The 11,782-nt window shown below is 40.2% G+C and overlaps 2 protein-coding genes across 3 annotated transcripts; one reads left to right on the forward strand and one right to left on the reverse strand.

The window, feature by feature from the left end:
- Positions 1-752: 752 nt before the first annotated feature.
- LOC134623444 (forkhead box protein E1-like) lies at positions 753-1,859 on the forward strand. Its single transcript, XM_063468590.1, has one exon. The coding sequence runs from the start codon at positions 753-755 to the stop codon at positions 1,857-1,859; it is 1,107 nt and encodes a 368-aa protein (XP_063324660.1).
- Positions 1,860-3,378: 1,519 nt separating this feature from the next.
- On the reverse strand, positions 3,379-10,706 carry LOC134623443 (sperm-associated antigen 5-like). 2 transcript variants are annotated; one of them, XM_063468588.1, is made up of 15 exons: positions 10,576-10,706; positions 10,374-10,467; positions 10,118-10,265; positions 9,901-9,951; positions 9,549-9,723; positions 9,279-9,412; positions 8,712-8,880; positions 6,804-6,936; positions 4,977-5,223; positions 4,687-4,819; positions 4,454-4,534; positions 4,212-4,361; positions 3,839-3,913; positions 3,618-3,698; positions 3,379-3,520 (listed from the first exon to the last, which is right to left on the reverse strand). In XM_063468588.1, the coding sequence occupies exons 1-15, from the start codon at positions 10,702-10,704 to the stop codon at positions 3,449-3,451; spliced, it is 1,872 nt and encodes a 623-aa protein (XP_063324658.1). In that variant the 5' UTR covers positions 10,705-10,706; the 3' UTR covers positions 3,379-3,448. The 2 variants fall into 2 exon arrangements, with proteins under 2 accessions (XP_063324658.1, XP_063324659.1); XM_063468589.1 differs by having other exon boundaries at positions 10,374-10,427; positions 10,576-10,686.
- Between the last annotated feature and the right edge of the window lie 1,076 nt (positions 10,707-11,782).

Consider the following 11,782-nt stretch of genomic DNA (forward strand, 5'->3'; position numbering starts at 1 on the left):
AACAAAAATAAGACACCTGTGAGTAATGCATATTGATACACTCATGTTACTGTTTTTTAATAGTTGTAATGATATTAGTTAAACTATTTGAAACTCTGAAATTTGAAGTAGAAATATTTTGTGCAGCAGATTTTTTTCTTTTTTTTTTCTTTTTTTTTTGCCATTTCAGGATAGCTCACCAAATTTAAAATATATATATTTGAAAAAAAAAAATAATAAAATGAAATCAAAATTCACTCCACAAAGTATGCAGACTTTGACAGAGGGGAACAATAGAGCAGTAGAGAAGTTAGGTATGTTAGAGCATGTGATGTTCAAGGGGGCGTGGCCCTTCAGGTTGTCTCTGCAGGTAATACACTCTTCAGGTAAAGCTAAGTGACTCATTCGCACACACACCTTAAGCACAACAATTGGCACTCTCACACTTCAACTCTTCACCTTAAACCGACTACACTTTACGGGAATAAACTGAGTAAAGACCCGCATTTAACAAAACAGGACTTCAAGGAAGAGCCGTTACGTCCACTGCTTTTGAAGAACTGTTGAACTGTTTGGACCCTGAGCATTTACAATCGAATGTGAACTTGGAGCAGGACTGCATATCGGACAGATCTCCTGTTTTGATTTGCACTGTCAGGGTACTGCCTACTAATTTGTTTTCTCTGACAGAGGGAACAACGTCAAAGCTGTGCCACTACTTCTGCCGTGCAGCTTTTCCAGTAAGTAATCTATCTCTTTCGTTTGAACTGTTCATGACAATGCCAGTGGTCAAAGTGGAGAAAGACTCTCCAGCAGATACCACCTTGCTTGCCTCCAATCCTCCACCGCAGACAGAGGAGCAGCCGCGGGGTCGGAGGAGGAAGAGACCTCTCCAGCGCGGGAAACCACCATACAGCTACATTGCCCTCATCTCCATGGCTATTGCCAACTCCCCTGACCGCAAACTAACACTGGGGGGTATCTACAAATTCATCACAGAGCGCTTCCCCTTCTACAGAGACAATTCGAAGAAATGGCAAAACTCCATCCGCCATAATCTGACTCTGAATGATTGTTTTATCAAGATCCCTCGAGAGCCAGGACGACCTGGGAAAGGCAACTACTGGGCACTGGACCCAAACGCTGAGGACATGTTTGAGAGTGGCAGCTTTCTGAGACGCAGGAAGAGGTTTAAGCGCTGCGACCTGAGCACATACACTTCATATGTGCATGAAACACCAGTTTTTTCCCCCGTTCAGATTACCAGACCAGCTGCGTACACCAACTCAGTCTATCCCAACATGACACTCAGTCCCACATATGGACAGCAGCTGCCCTCTGCCTACTATCCCTCTTCGTCGCCTCCGGGGTTTGGGCACAGTCAGACCCGCATGTTCAGCATCAACAACATCATAGGACACCCGACTCCAGCCAGCATGCTGGCAGGTCAAGGACCAGAGGTGATGCAGCAGCAAAGCCGGAGCTTCAGTCCTGACGGGCTTCCGAATGGATCCAGTCCCTGCAGCTTGGGAGCTCCGGGTTTCCAGAGTCAACCGTGCGGGGGATCTGTGCCACCCCGCTCCTCTACACATCCGGCGTTCACCTACTCTGGACAAAACAGCCATCCGCACCAACATGCACACCAGGGCTCGTACGGACAGGGTCACACCCAGGGCATGGGGTACGCAGCAGGAGGACGGATCCACGCCTCAGCTCACGGCCCTGCAGAAACAGTGGACCATTACGGCAGGGTCTCCCCAGTGCAGCTGGGGTCTTTCTCCCAGTATAACAGCGCTGCAGGTCCTATTGGAAACACTGGGGGATACCTCAGACACCCCACCTACCCGGGGAATATGGACCGTTTTGTTTCTGCTATCTAAGCTACTGAGAATGTAAAGCCCAGCATCTCACTACCTTTTATTTTTTGTTAGTTTTTTTTTAAAACAGAGACTCAAGACGGCACCAAATGAGCCAGACATTTCTGTGCACAAAATCCGACTGCTTTATCTTTGTTCGTGACATTTATCAAGGACAAAACTGAGCAGACTGACCTCTCTTAACACCACTGTGATTTTCTGAATAATTGTAGAAACCATTTTCACTGCTGATAATAACTTACTTTAGATATCCATTAAGCTGTTTTGTTTTAATGTCTAGGCCTTTTTAACAGCAAGTATGTGACTGTAAAATACATATAATTTTGTGTGCTGTTAATTTTTTTTGTTAAAACTGGAATGTGCAAGTTGAATATTTTACACTTCTGTTGAGTTTAAATGAAATGTTTGTATAAATTATTGTGCTTCGTGGTCATCGGCTTTGCAGCAAAGTGGCTTGTGTGAAAAAAAATATAAGCTTGTATTTTGTTGCCAAGTAAAAGTGCATTTTTAGTTTGCTGTTCTTGGAAATAAACAATGATAAAGCACCTTTGTTCTATAAGAATAAAAGATTTTAAATTTGTGATGAGTGATTGCAGTTGAAGTAGTTGTGAAAGAAGAAATTTACACCATATGAGTCATATTTCTATCAGCTATAAGTGAATTCTAATTTTAAGTCTTATAAAGTAACGAGGGCCAAAAGGTCCAGACAAAATTAAAGCAGGAACACACACACACAAAAATAAGCCCAATCCTCTCTTTCTTTTGTGCTTCTAATGCTTTCTGGGTCAGCTCAGCCAGTTTGAAGTGCCGTCTGGAGCCACACCAGTAACCGTGACCGGTCTCAGCCGCCATGTATAGCCACATACAAATCCACTAATCAAGAAAATGAATAGACTTGCCACTCGATGCTTCATGCCTTTGCGTTAAGACCACATAATACCAGAAACCTCTTCCACACAAAGCCTGCAAATCGGACAAGATGAGACACGTGAGAAAACAATTAGAGCTAAGACAATTGATTTTTTTTTTTTAATTAAGAAAAAAGGAAATCTTTGGTGATGGATGCAACTTGCTTTTATCTCCATTTTAAAAAGTTTTCTTTTACCGCTTCATGCTGTGAAAACCCTTGGAATAAATAGATAAGTTTCTTTCATGGCCTTGTAAAAACAATAAAAAAATGGAATACCACTTTTTTTCAACTGTCACTTACTTTGTTGCACCTGGGATGATGGCACACACCTCCTTAGAAAGCAGAAGACGTGGCAGTAATGTGGCATTTACACCCACTCGCACTGTAATTTAATATGAATGAGACATAGGGCTCATAGGGTTCAGCATGTGTGTTCAGTGTCCATAAAAGATATGGTTAATATCAGCAAAGAAAAATCATTTTTAATAGCATCTTTTCATGAAATGTAAATTAATAATAATAATAATAATAATAATAATAATAATAATAATAATGATAATAATAACAACGATAGAGAACCTCAGAAGAGTCAAATAATTATTTTATTCTCAATAAAAATACAAACATTTAGAAGGCAGACAAACTAAAACATGAATAAACACACACGAGGGAAATAAACACATCAGCCAATGTATTCAACGAGCTGCTGGAGCTGTTCACAGTTCTTCACAACTGCCGGCAACGACAGCAAGGTCTGTGAGGCAAAAAGGAAAAAGCAGCACATTATGGCAAACATCCAAACAGACGCTGTGGTTTACAGAATATGTTCCACGGTATGAAACATTTCTCACCTCCCGAACTCTGTTGATCATGTTGTTTAATATCTGAAGCTCGTTCTCACTTTTCTGCTGGTTGCTCTGATAGATGATTTGCTGTAAGAGATTAACATCCTCGTGAACGCTCACATGGCTGGGAAGAAGACCATCTAATGTTCCTCTAAGTCAATAAATACAGTGTGAATGCTGATATGTAGTCAGGAACGCGATTCATGCCGGGTACGGTCAGGACTTACATGTCTCTTTGCCCTTTCAAGAATTTTTACTTTGGCCTGCTCGGCTTCCTGAAGACTGGCCTTCAGTCTCTCCACCTAGGGATCAAACGGAAGAAGTTTATGAGAAAAGAGGAGGAGGGGGGGTCCCTTTAAGCTGCAGCGTTTCCTCAACAACAGGCTGAAAAGTCAAGTTTATTTATAAGCACATTTAAAAACAGCAGCTGTTGACCAAAGTGCTGTACAACATAAGTAACATAATAAAACCATAAAACTGATCTAACAAGAAAACACGAGTTAAAAAAAAAATAAAATAAAAAAAAATCCTAACTCAGTCAATTTTAAAACTTGAAAACTATGGAAATACATAATAAATAATGATTCTGATAAATCATACCTCTTTCAATGACTTGATGTTCTCTTCCATGAAATGTTCCGGTTTAGTCGACTGGCCGCCAGCTTTCCTCAGTTCATCCCGAAGGAATTCAGACTCCACCTTCGACTGCTGGAGAGCGCGACGAAGCTCAGTAATTTCCCTTCTCAATTCCTGGAGAAAACGTTCATTTGAATTTAGACAATAACAACTACAAGAATACAAAGTAGCTTAGAAACACCGTCAGTATTATTTTGGTGCCTTACATTATTGTCAGTCTTCTGTTTATTTAGGATTTCCTGTGTGTCTTGCACTTCAACCATCAACTTAGCCAGCGTTTTCTCATCCTGAAAAAAAATTAATAAATGAAAACTTCAGCGTCAGCGTTTTTCTCTGCGTCAACAAATTTCCATCGGTCAGCCGTCCTCTGCACCCATCCTGATCTTTCTTATCACAGATGAAGAGAGGACAAAAGATGTCCAGCAAAAGTCATCCTTACCTGAGTTTTCTGCTGCAGAGCCTGATTTGCCTTCTCAACCAGCTGACTCAGACGGCTGAGTTGATGCTTGAGCTCAAAAACCTCAGCTTCATGTCTGTTCTTTGCAGCACGCTGCTCCACCTGCAGGCCACAGCTGGAATAACACATCAGATAACAGTTGGGGGATTTTAAAAAGAAAAAAAGCAACAAGATAATTGGATTAAATTTGATGTTATGTGTACAAAACAACTTTTGAAAAAAATCACTTATTTCACACTTGGTTTTCTACACCACTAGAAAAAATTTTTTACATTTGGCCATGCAGCTCCTCCAGCTGAGCGTCTCTGTGCTGCTGCACCAGCTTCAGAGTGCCGACGAGCTCGGTGACGGTGCTGCCCAGGCTAGTAAGCAGCTCCGCCAGGTGGCTCTGCTCCTCTTCCTCTGGTTGAATCTCGACTTTGCTCATATTCTTTTTAGGAGTGATGGCTGCGATGCGGGTGAAGGCGCTCGTCTCGCTGAACAAAGTTTCACACTGTGGCTCGAGAGTGTCTGAAGGGACTGAAGAGAAAGTAAAACTTAGTTGTTGTTTTTTATTATTATCATCATCATCATTATTATAATATTTTAGACTTGTATTATCTGTACATTTTTTTAATTACAGTCCCTGATGGCTATGCAGATATATTCCCACCTGAAAATGATTCCTATAAGCAAAACTTTGCCCACTACCTCCTTTATCCAAGGGAAAAACAGGATGAATTGAAGTGCATGTGTAGCTCATATAGACAAGTTGGTAAGAAAAGAAGCATTGAAGAAAGAATTTTTATATTATGCAAACATATTATTGATGCCTCCTTGAAGAAAAAAAAAAAAAAAAAAAAAAGACCCAGTTCTTTTGTTTTTTGGTAATGGACCACTAAGCCTTCAAACAATGAAATTAATACCTCCTTTTCATAAAGGAGACACATACGACATGCTGAACACGTATTCAAATCATGTTTGAGACATTCAAATCACACTGCTCTCTGAGGGAATCTTAGCGTGACTATTTAAAGAGACTTGCTTGCAGCTGCTTAACAACATAATTACGCTGGACCACATTACAAGTGAACTAAAAACTTTTTTGAATTTGGAATTTGAATAGTTTGATCTTCATCAAACTACAGACAGCGTAATCTGTATAAACAAACAGCCGTACTTTCCATGTGAAAACACACAGTGATTATTCGCAGGCCTGAAAAAGAAAGTGAACCTCCGTGCTAACAACTTCCACAGAAGTCAAGTGTTTGTGGATTGTGGTTTGCAGGAGGTGTGCCTCAGTAACACGACTATGTAAAGTCTGGTTACTGAGAAAGCCTGTTCTTCTTAATGAGGAGTCACAGCACCGCAGATGAAGCGTTACAAGCTAGAAAAAGGTGCTCGTCACTCCACAAGAGGATGCAAAGATCCCCATGGCAACTTGTAAGGCTAAAGAAAATCCCAAAAGTAGGAGCAGATGCATGAAATCTCATGTGTTCACTTTAAGGAAGATACAGCAAAGGAATGTGCTGTTATCCAAAAAGATGTTATGTGGACAAATGAAATGACAAGACTGTCTGGAGGAAACATGCCATCACACACCACCAGGAGGGATCAGCCCGGATGCTACACCGGGGTCTGACAGTTCAGGTATTGGCTCAGAGTCCTGACCTTAACCCAGCTGAGATGCGGTAACCTGAAGAGGGGTGCACAGTCAAAACCTCTCACAAATACTGATCAACTGAAAGAGTGGAAGCTTCATTAGCAGTTACAATAACATCTGATGGAGCTTGTTGCTACTAAAATGAGATTCTATAAGTGACTAAATTCAACCAGCTCAGCCATGTTTTCCAGCTTCAACTCTGTGTTGTTACCCAGTGAGCAATACATTTAAAAAAAAAAAAGGAAGAAAGAGAAAGAGAAAGAGAGAGAGAGAGAAACAAAAAGTCAGAACAATCAGAACAAGTGTAATCAGAATCACAGTACCTCCTGTTGTGTTTAGGATGAAAAACCAAATGCTGACACGTTATATTTTTTTAAATAATCAATTTAAAAAAGAAAAAGAAAAACTAGCATGTTTCTTATGAGTGAACTGACACACATGGGGTGAACAACAGTACCTGTTTCAGCAGGAGTGTCTGTTTTGACCTCTTCCTCTCTCTCATCAGTTGATGCCACCATGATGCTGTTGACAAAGGAGGCACAACGCTCCACGCTGTGGACTGACTGAGACTCTTCACACATCTGTGGTTTCTGAAAAGTAAGACATTTAAATCCAAGTGGGAAAAGACATGCAGTACTGCATCTATAGCATAATTTCAATAGTAAATGATGTTACAAGATGATTTATAAATGCTGTAAACGGTTGCTTCTGATGTCCAAATTACAACTGCAAATGTCAAGAGCTCTTGGCCACAACAACGCATTCTTTTAATTTCAAAGAAATTAAGCTTTGCATACTCTATGCATTTGCATTACTTGTTGCAGATCATCTGCACATACAGTGGAGACCATATCAGGGCCCAATTAAACTAACACCTGTGAAATCTAGCTTCCAGCTGCATCATTTCACCATTACCAAAACTAGTAAGTTTATTTATTAAGCCTTTTCGTAGACAGGCAGTCACAAAGTACTGTGCACGAAGGTTAAAATAAACAGAACATTAAGTAATAAAATAGACAATATAAACAATACAAAAGGGTTAACTTTTAATAGGCTGTACAAAGCAAACAGAAAGGGGAAAGAAGCCAGTAACAAGTACTGATATTCAACAAGCTCTACCCACAGACCTACAAATGCAGATGAATGCATGACTGATGTGAAATCGAGTTCAAGCACACGAAACAGTGTGTGGAACAAAGTTCTGCTGGGTTCTGATTAGGGGCGGGTTTAATAAAAATAAAAATTAGAAAACAAAAAAAAAGATTTGACAATTTAAATCATGTCAGAATCTCAGCTAAAAGCTCACAAAACCATTTCAACAACCACCAAACAGCTAAAACAGCAAAAGATTAAAGAGCAAGAAAAACAGGCTCCGCAAAAGGATATAAAAGCTAAAAGCCGGCATCTCACAGATTCTGAAACTCTGACCAAAATTCACTGAACCAGCACCAAAAGAAGATCAAAACTACACTTCATGTACAACTCCTTATTTTTACCGTTTTGCTTCCACCACAATAAAACTGCACTCTGTGCACAGCTCTCTCTCTCTCTCTCAGTTGCTCGAGACCAGTTTCCCATCAAAAGTGTTTATTTTCTACTTTATTCCCTTGCATATTACACACCGGTCTCCTGTTGTGTACAGTGTTGTCTGCCTCTTTTTTGTTGTTTGTTTTTCCCCCAAAAAAATAACCGACAAGAAAACCTCATTTCTGCTGTTCAATACTGAAGAAATTGCAACTTTTACAAATTATGCCAAATTTCAAACGCTTAACTATGCCTCTAATAAAGCGTCTGTAACTTTGCTCTGCATCACATCAGCAGCATCAGGTAATGTTGATTCGTGGGGGTTTTTTTTTCAGTTTTTGATCTACTGCAGAATATTTTAAAGGGGTTATCTGCTATAACAGACCGGGCCAGGAAAAACTCCTTCATATTTTCTGTTTTATCCTCAGTAACTTTGACACGATGGCATCTGCTGTGGTGCTTACACCTCTGATTAAGTCTCACAAGTGTCAGCTTTATTTTTATACCTAGAAAGTTTACACTAAGTTTATAATTCCAGAGAAATAGCCAATTCGCTTTGGGCAAGTCATTTTTAAGCAAGAACCTCAGAAAAGCCCCTGGGGCTTAACAGGTTAAATAAAAAGTGCAATATTGTAACTGCTTTACCATCTGTTCTTAACTTCCAAAATATTGAATTTAGAGGGTTCTTTCGACAGTACATACCCAAGATAAATGATCTTGGATTATAATATATCTGACCAAGTCAAAATCTAACTGAATCGAATCAAACCTTGTGAATCAGAATTGAATCGGTTGTAGGAATCAGTGACAACACCCGGGCCTAGTTCTGATATTGTTTTACCTTTTCATCAAGTTCATCATGGAGCTTGTTGGTCAGTCCCCTCAGTGTGTGATGCAGCAAAGTGATTTCCGTGACCGCCTGAGCCATCTTCTCTTCAAGCTCCAGGTTTGCTGACCTGGCTCTGGACCTTGTGGCTTTAAGTTCTTCCTGCAAATTCCCGTTCTCAAGCCTCCATCACACAAACACACAGAGGTAAGTTATCATTCAGTGTGCCGACAAAATGTTAAACATCACGAGAACAATTTGTAATAACATTTATTATTACAAACATAAGGCCATAGGGCAAAAGACTCCAATCCAGAAAATATGTATGTGAGTATTAATCTTTGAACACTTTACAGTTTTTCCTGTTGATATAGACCTGCCCCCACAGCCATTCATACTACACCAGCATAGTTAAGAACTAGACAAGTGGGCTGTATGTAGCCCTCGATGTAAAATGAGTTTGACATCCCTGATCTAAGAAACTGAGCACAGACAGATAATGATAAATTTAATCCGATAGTTTTTCAAGGCTCAGTTTGGGCTTTTCAAACACATCACCCTCTATGGCTTATTTATACTTACTTAAGTTGACAAACTTCTTTCTTCATGTCCTCACACTGGATGTTCCTCTCCCGAAGGCTCTGCAGGTTTTCCCTCAGCATACGCTCACTTTCTGCCATCTGCTCCCTCGCCAACTCGTTCTCCATCTGTAGGAACTGATGCACACAGACAGCAGGAAGATTAAACCTAACATCCTCCCCTCAAGGAGAAGTCGCATATTATTCCTGTAATAACCAAACGCCTCATGCTTCTCTGGTGTTAAATGAGACAGATACCCTCTCTAATGCTCACCTCATTCATTTCCCGCACACCGCTGAGCTGTGTACAGACATCCTGGAGCTGCTGGATCTGCAGACTCTGAGACTGTGAGAGGGACTGCAGCTGACCGAGCTGCTCCTCACTCTGAGCCAGAGCCCGACTCAACTCGCACACCCGCTGCTCCGACTGACGCAGTGATGCCTCCAAGCTGGACAAGGACACAAAAAAAAAAAAAAAAAACCACACAGCAGTATTCGGATATATACTGCAACATTTATGTAAAATTATAGTAAAAATGTAACCACTGGTTACATTTTTCTTCTTTCCAAGTCTTCTTTTTTCGTTTGTTTTGTTTTTTTATCCTTTACTATTAACCAACACTTACTCATCTGCCCGATCCTTAGCCTCTTGTTTGTCTTTCCACGACTCCTGCAACCTTGAATAAAAACAAAATAAGGCATATTTTAAAGCACATGCTGCAATTCAGGGCTTTTTTTTGCCTTTCAAAGTTTACCCTGTTAACAAGTAACCACCAACCCAGTGTTCACTTCCATTTTTAAATTTCTAAGCTTGATTTCTGTCATCGATAAGGAGCATCATACTTTGTAGTCTCAGCAGCCAGGGCCTGCTCCAAGAAAGTGTAGGATGCCAGCGTGGAGGAAACTGTAGCAGACAGCTCCGTCACCTTCCTCTCTAGCTGACCCGTCTCTTCTTCTTTTTCAGTCAACTTCTCTCGCAGTACACCCATCTCTGGATTTATTTATTTTTTAAAAAAAGTTTAAGTCCATAGGTTGTCAAGAAAGAAAGCATTTTGAAAAAGAGGGAGCGAAATAGCCAGAGAGTTATTTCAGTTTTTACCTGATGTCAGAATTGTCACCTGCAGATTTAAATCTCCAATCTGCTCCCTGGCAGCTTGGAAATTCAAATGAGTTTCATTCAGTTCTTCTTCAATCTGTTGAGGTTTTTTTTTTTTTTTTTTTAAACATATGAATAATTTTAATCAGACATGTTGACTACAGGTACAAGGCTGTAAATATCCTGAATACAACAGATGCCTTACCTGCTCTCGCTCTTCAACAGCTTGGTCTCTTGCAGAAATGTGCTCATCTCTCTCTCTCAAAGCAGCAGCAGCTTTCTCGTTCAGCTTCAGGAGCATGGGAGCAGTTTTTTGCAGAAGGCTCCTGACCATGAAGAGCTATAAACAGAAGGCATTAACATCAACGTATTATCACATTTTAACAGAGCAGTAAATGCTCTAATAGTAAAGGCTGTATTAAAGCACCTAAAGATTCAACTAAACAACATTAGAACACATTAAATGGGCCGCAGACATAAATGTGAACGAACTTCAGATCTGAAACTGGCTTGCTGTCCATCAGCTGATTAGTGTAGTTCACACTGGATGAAGTGGAAGAAAACACCGAATTTAAAAATAATAATAATAAAAAATCTCACCACTAGATGGCAGTAGATTACAGCCAACTCAATTCTGTTTTCTTACACCACCTAATTCAAGTGCATAATCGTAGCTACAGTGGCCACTATAGGATATACATGTTTAAAAAATAAATCTGAAATAAACACAAAAAGATAAAATATCGAGCAGAACTCCAGTGATTTCTGTGTCACCTTCATAATCTCCCTTTCTGCAATTCCTTCAATCTACTGTGCCAAGCTCTACTCTTGTTTTATCCAGATGCCGGTCACATCGTCTCTTTCGTTCACACTTTCACTCCTTTGGTGAAGGAAACCACTTCTCAGATGATAAAACATAGTTGTGATCTTTTATATCTTGAGTCTGAAGGTGCAGACAGAAAATGCAATTTGCCTCCATGGAACACAACACGAACGGCAAACAAACAGATATGGAGCTCGTCTGAGTCTTTGGCGTGCTATGTATGCAGCCGGTCTGTAGCCACATACATAAAACATGATTAGCTGATGTCCATCTCAGCCACTGTATTGAACATGGCCAGGCAACACAGGGGCTTCCACAAACCAGCACATGCTCCTATGCATTTTATTTCCAGTTTTATGAGAGCATTTCAATTTGTTGGAAGACATAATTATACACTTCAATGTATACTTATGAGTACTGAGAATAACCTCAACAAAAAAATGACTGACTGTACCTTTAAACAGCACTGTTATGTACAGGATGCTCATGTGGTGGATTTTACACCAAAACCTCATGTTTTTAGAAACCCACAAATTACAACAGCAGTGAACACCATTCAAACGGAGCCACTGTGCTGCTATGAATGTCA

The sequence above is a fragment of the Pelmatolapia mariae genome, unplaced genomic scaffold (assembly GCF_036321145.2).
Source record: "Pelmatolapia mariae isolate MD_Pm_ZW unplaced genomic scaffold, Pm_UMD_F_2 NODE_ptg000656l+_length_16898_cov_1, whole genome shotgun sequence".
Classification (NCBI taxonomy): Eukaryota; Metazoa; Chordata; class Actinopteri; order Cichliformes; family Cichlidae; genus Pelmatolapia; species Pelmatolapia mariae.

Bases quoted from the DNA above. Each gene is read 5' to 3' on its own strand.
- LOC134623444 (XM_063468590.1), top strand. From the start codon at position 753: ATGACAATGCCAGTGGTCAAAGTGGAGAAAGACTCTCCAGCAGATACC.
- LOC134623443 (XM_063468588.1), bottom strand. From the start codon at position 10,704: ATGGTCAGGAGCCTTCTGCAAAAAACTGCTCCCATGCTCCTGAAGCTG. The intron at 9,413-9,548 runs GTGAGCATTAGA...TGTGTGCATCAG, and splicing joins GTGTGCGGGAAATGAATGAG to TTCCTACAGATGGAGAACGA. The intron at 4,820-4,976 runs GTAAAAAATTTT...GTGTTATTCCAG, and splicing joins GAGGAGCTGCATGGCCAAAT to CTGTGGCCTGCAGGTGGAGC.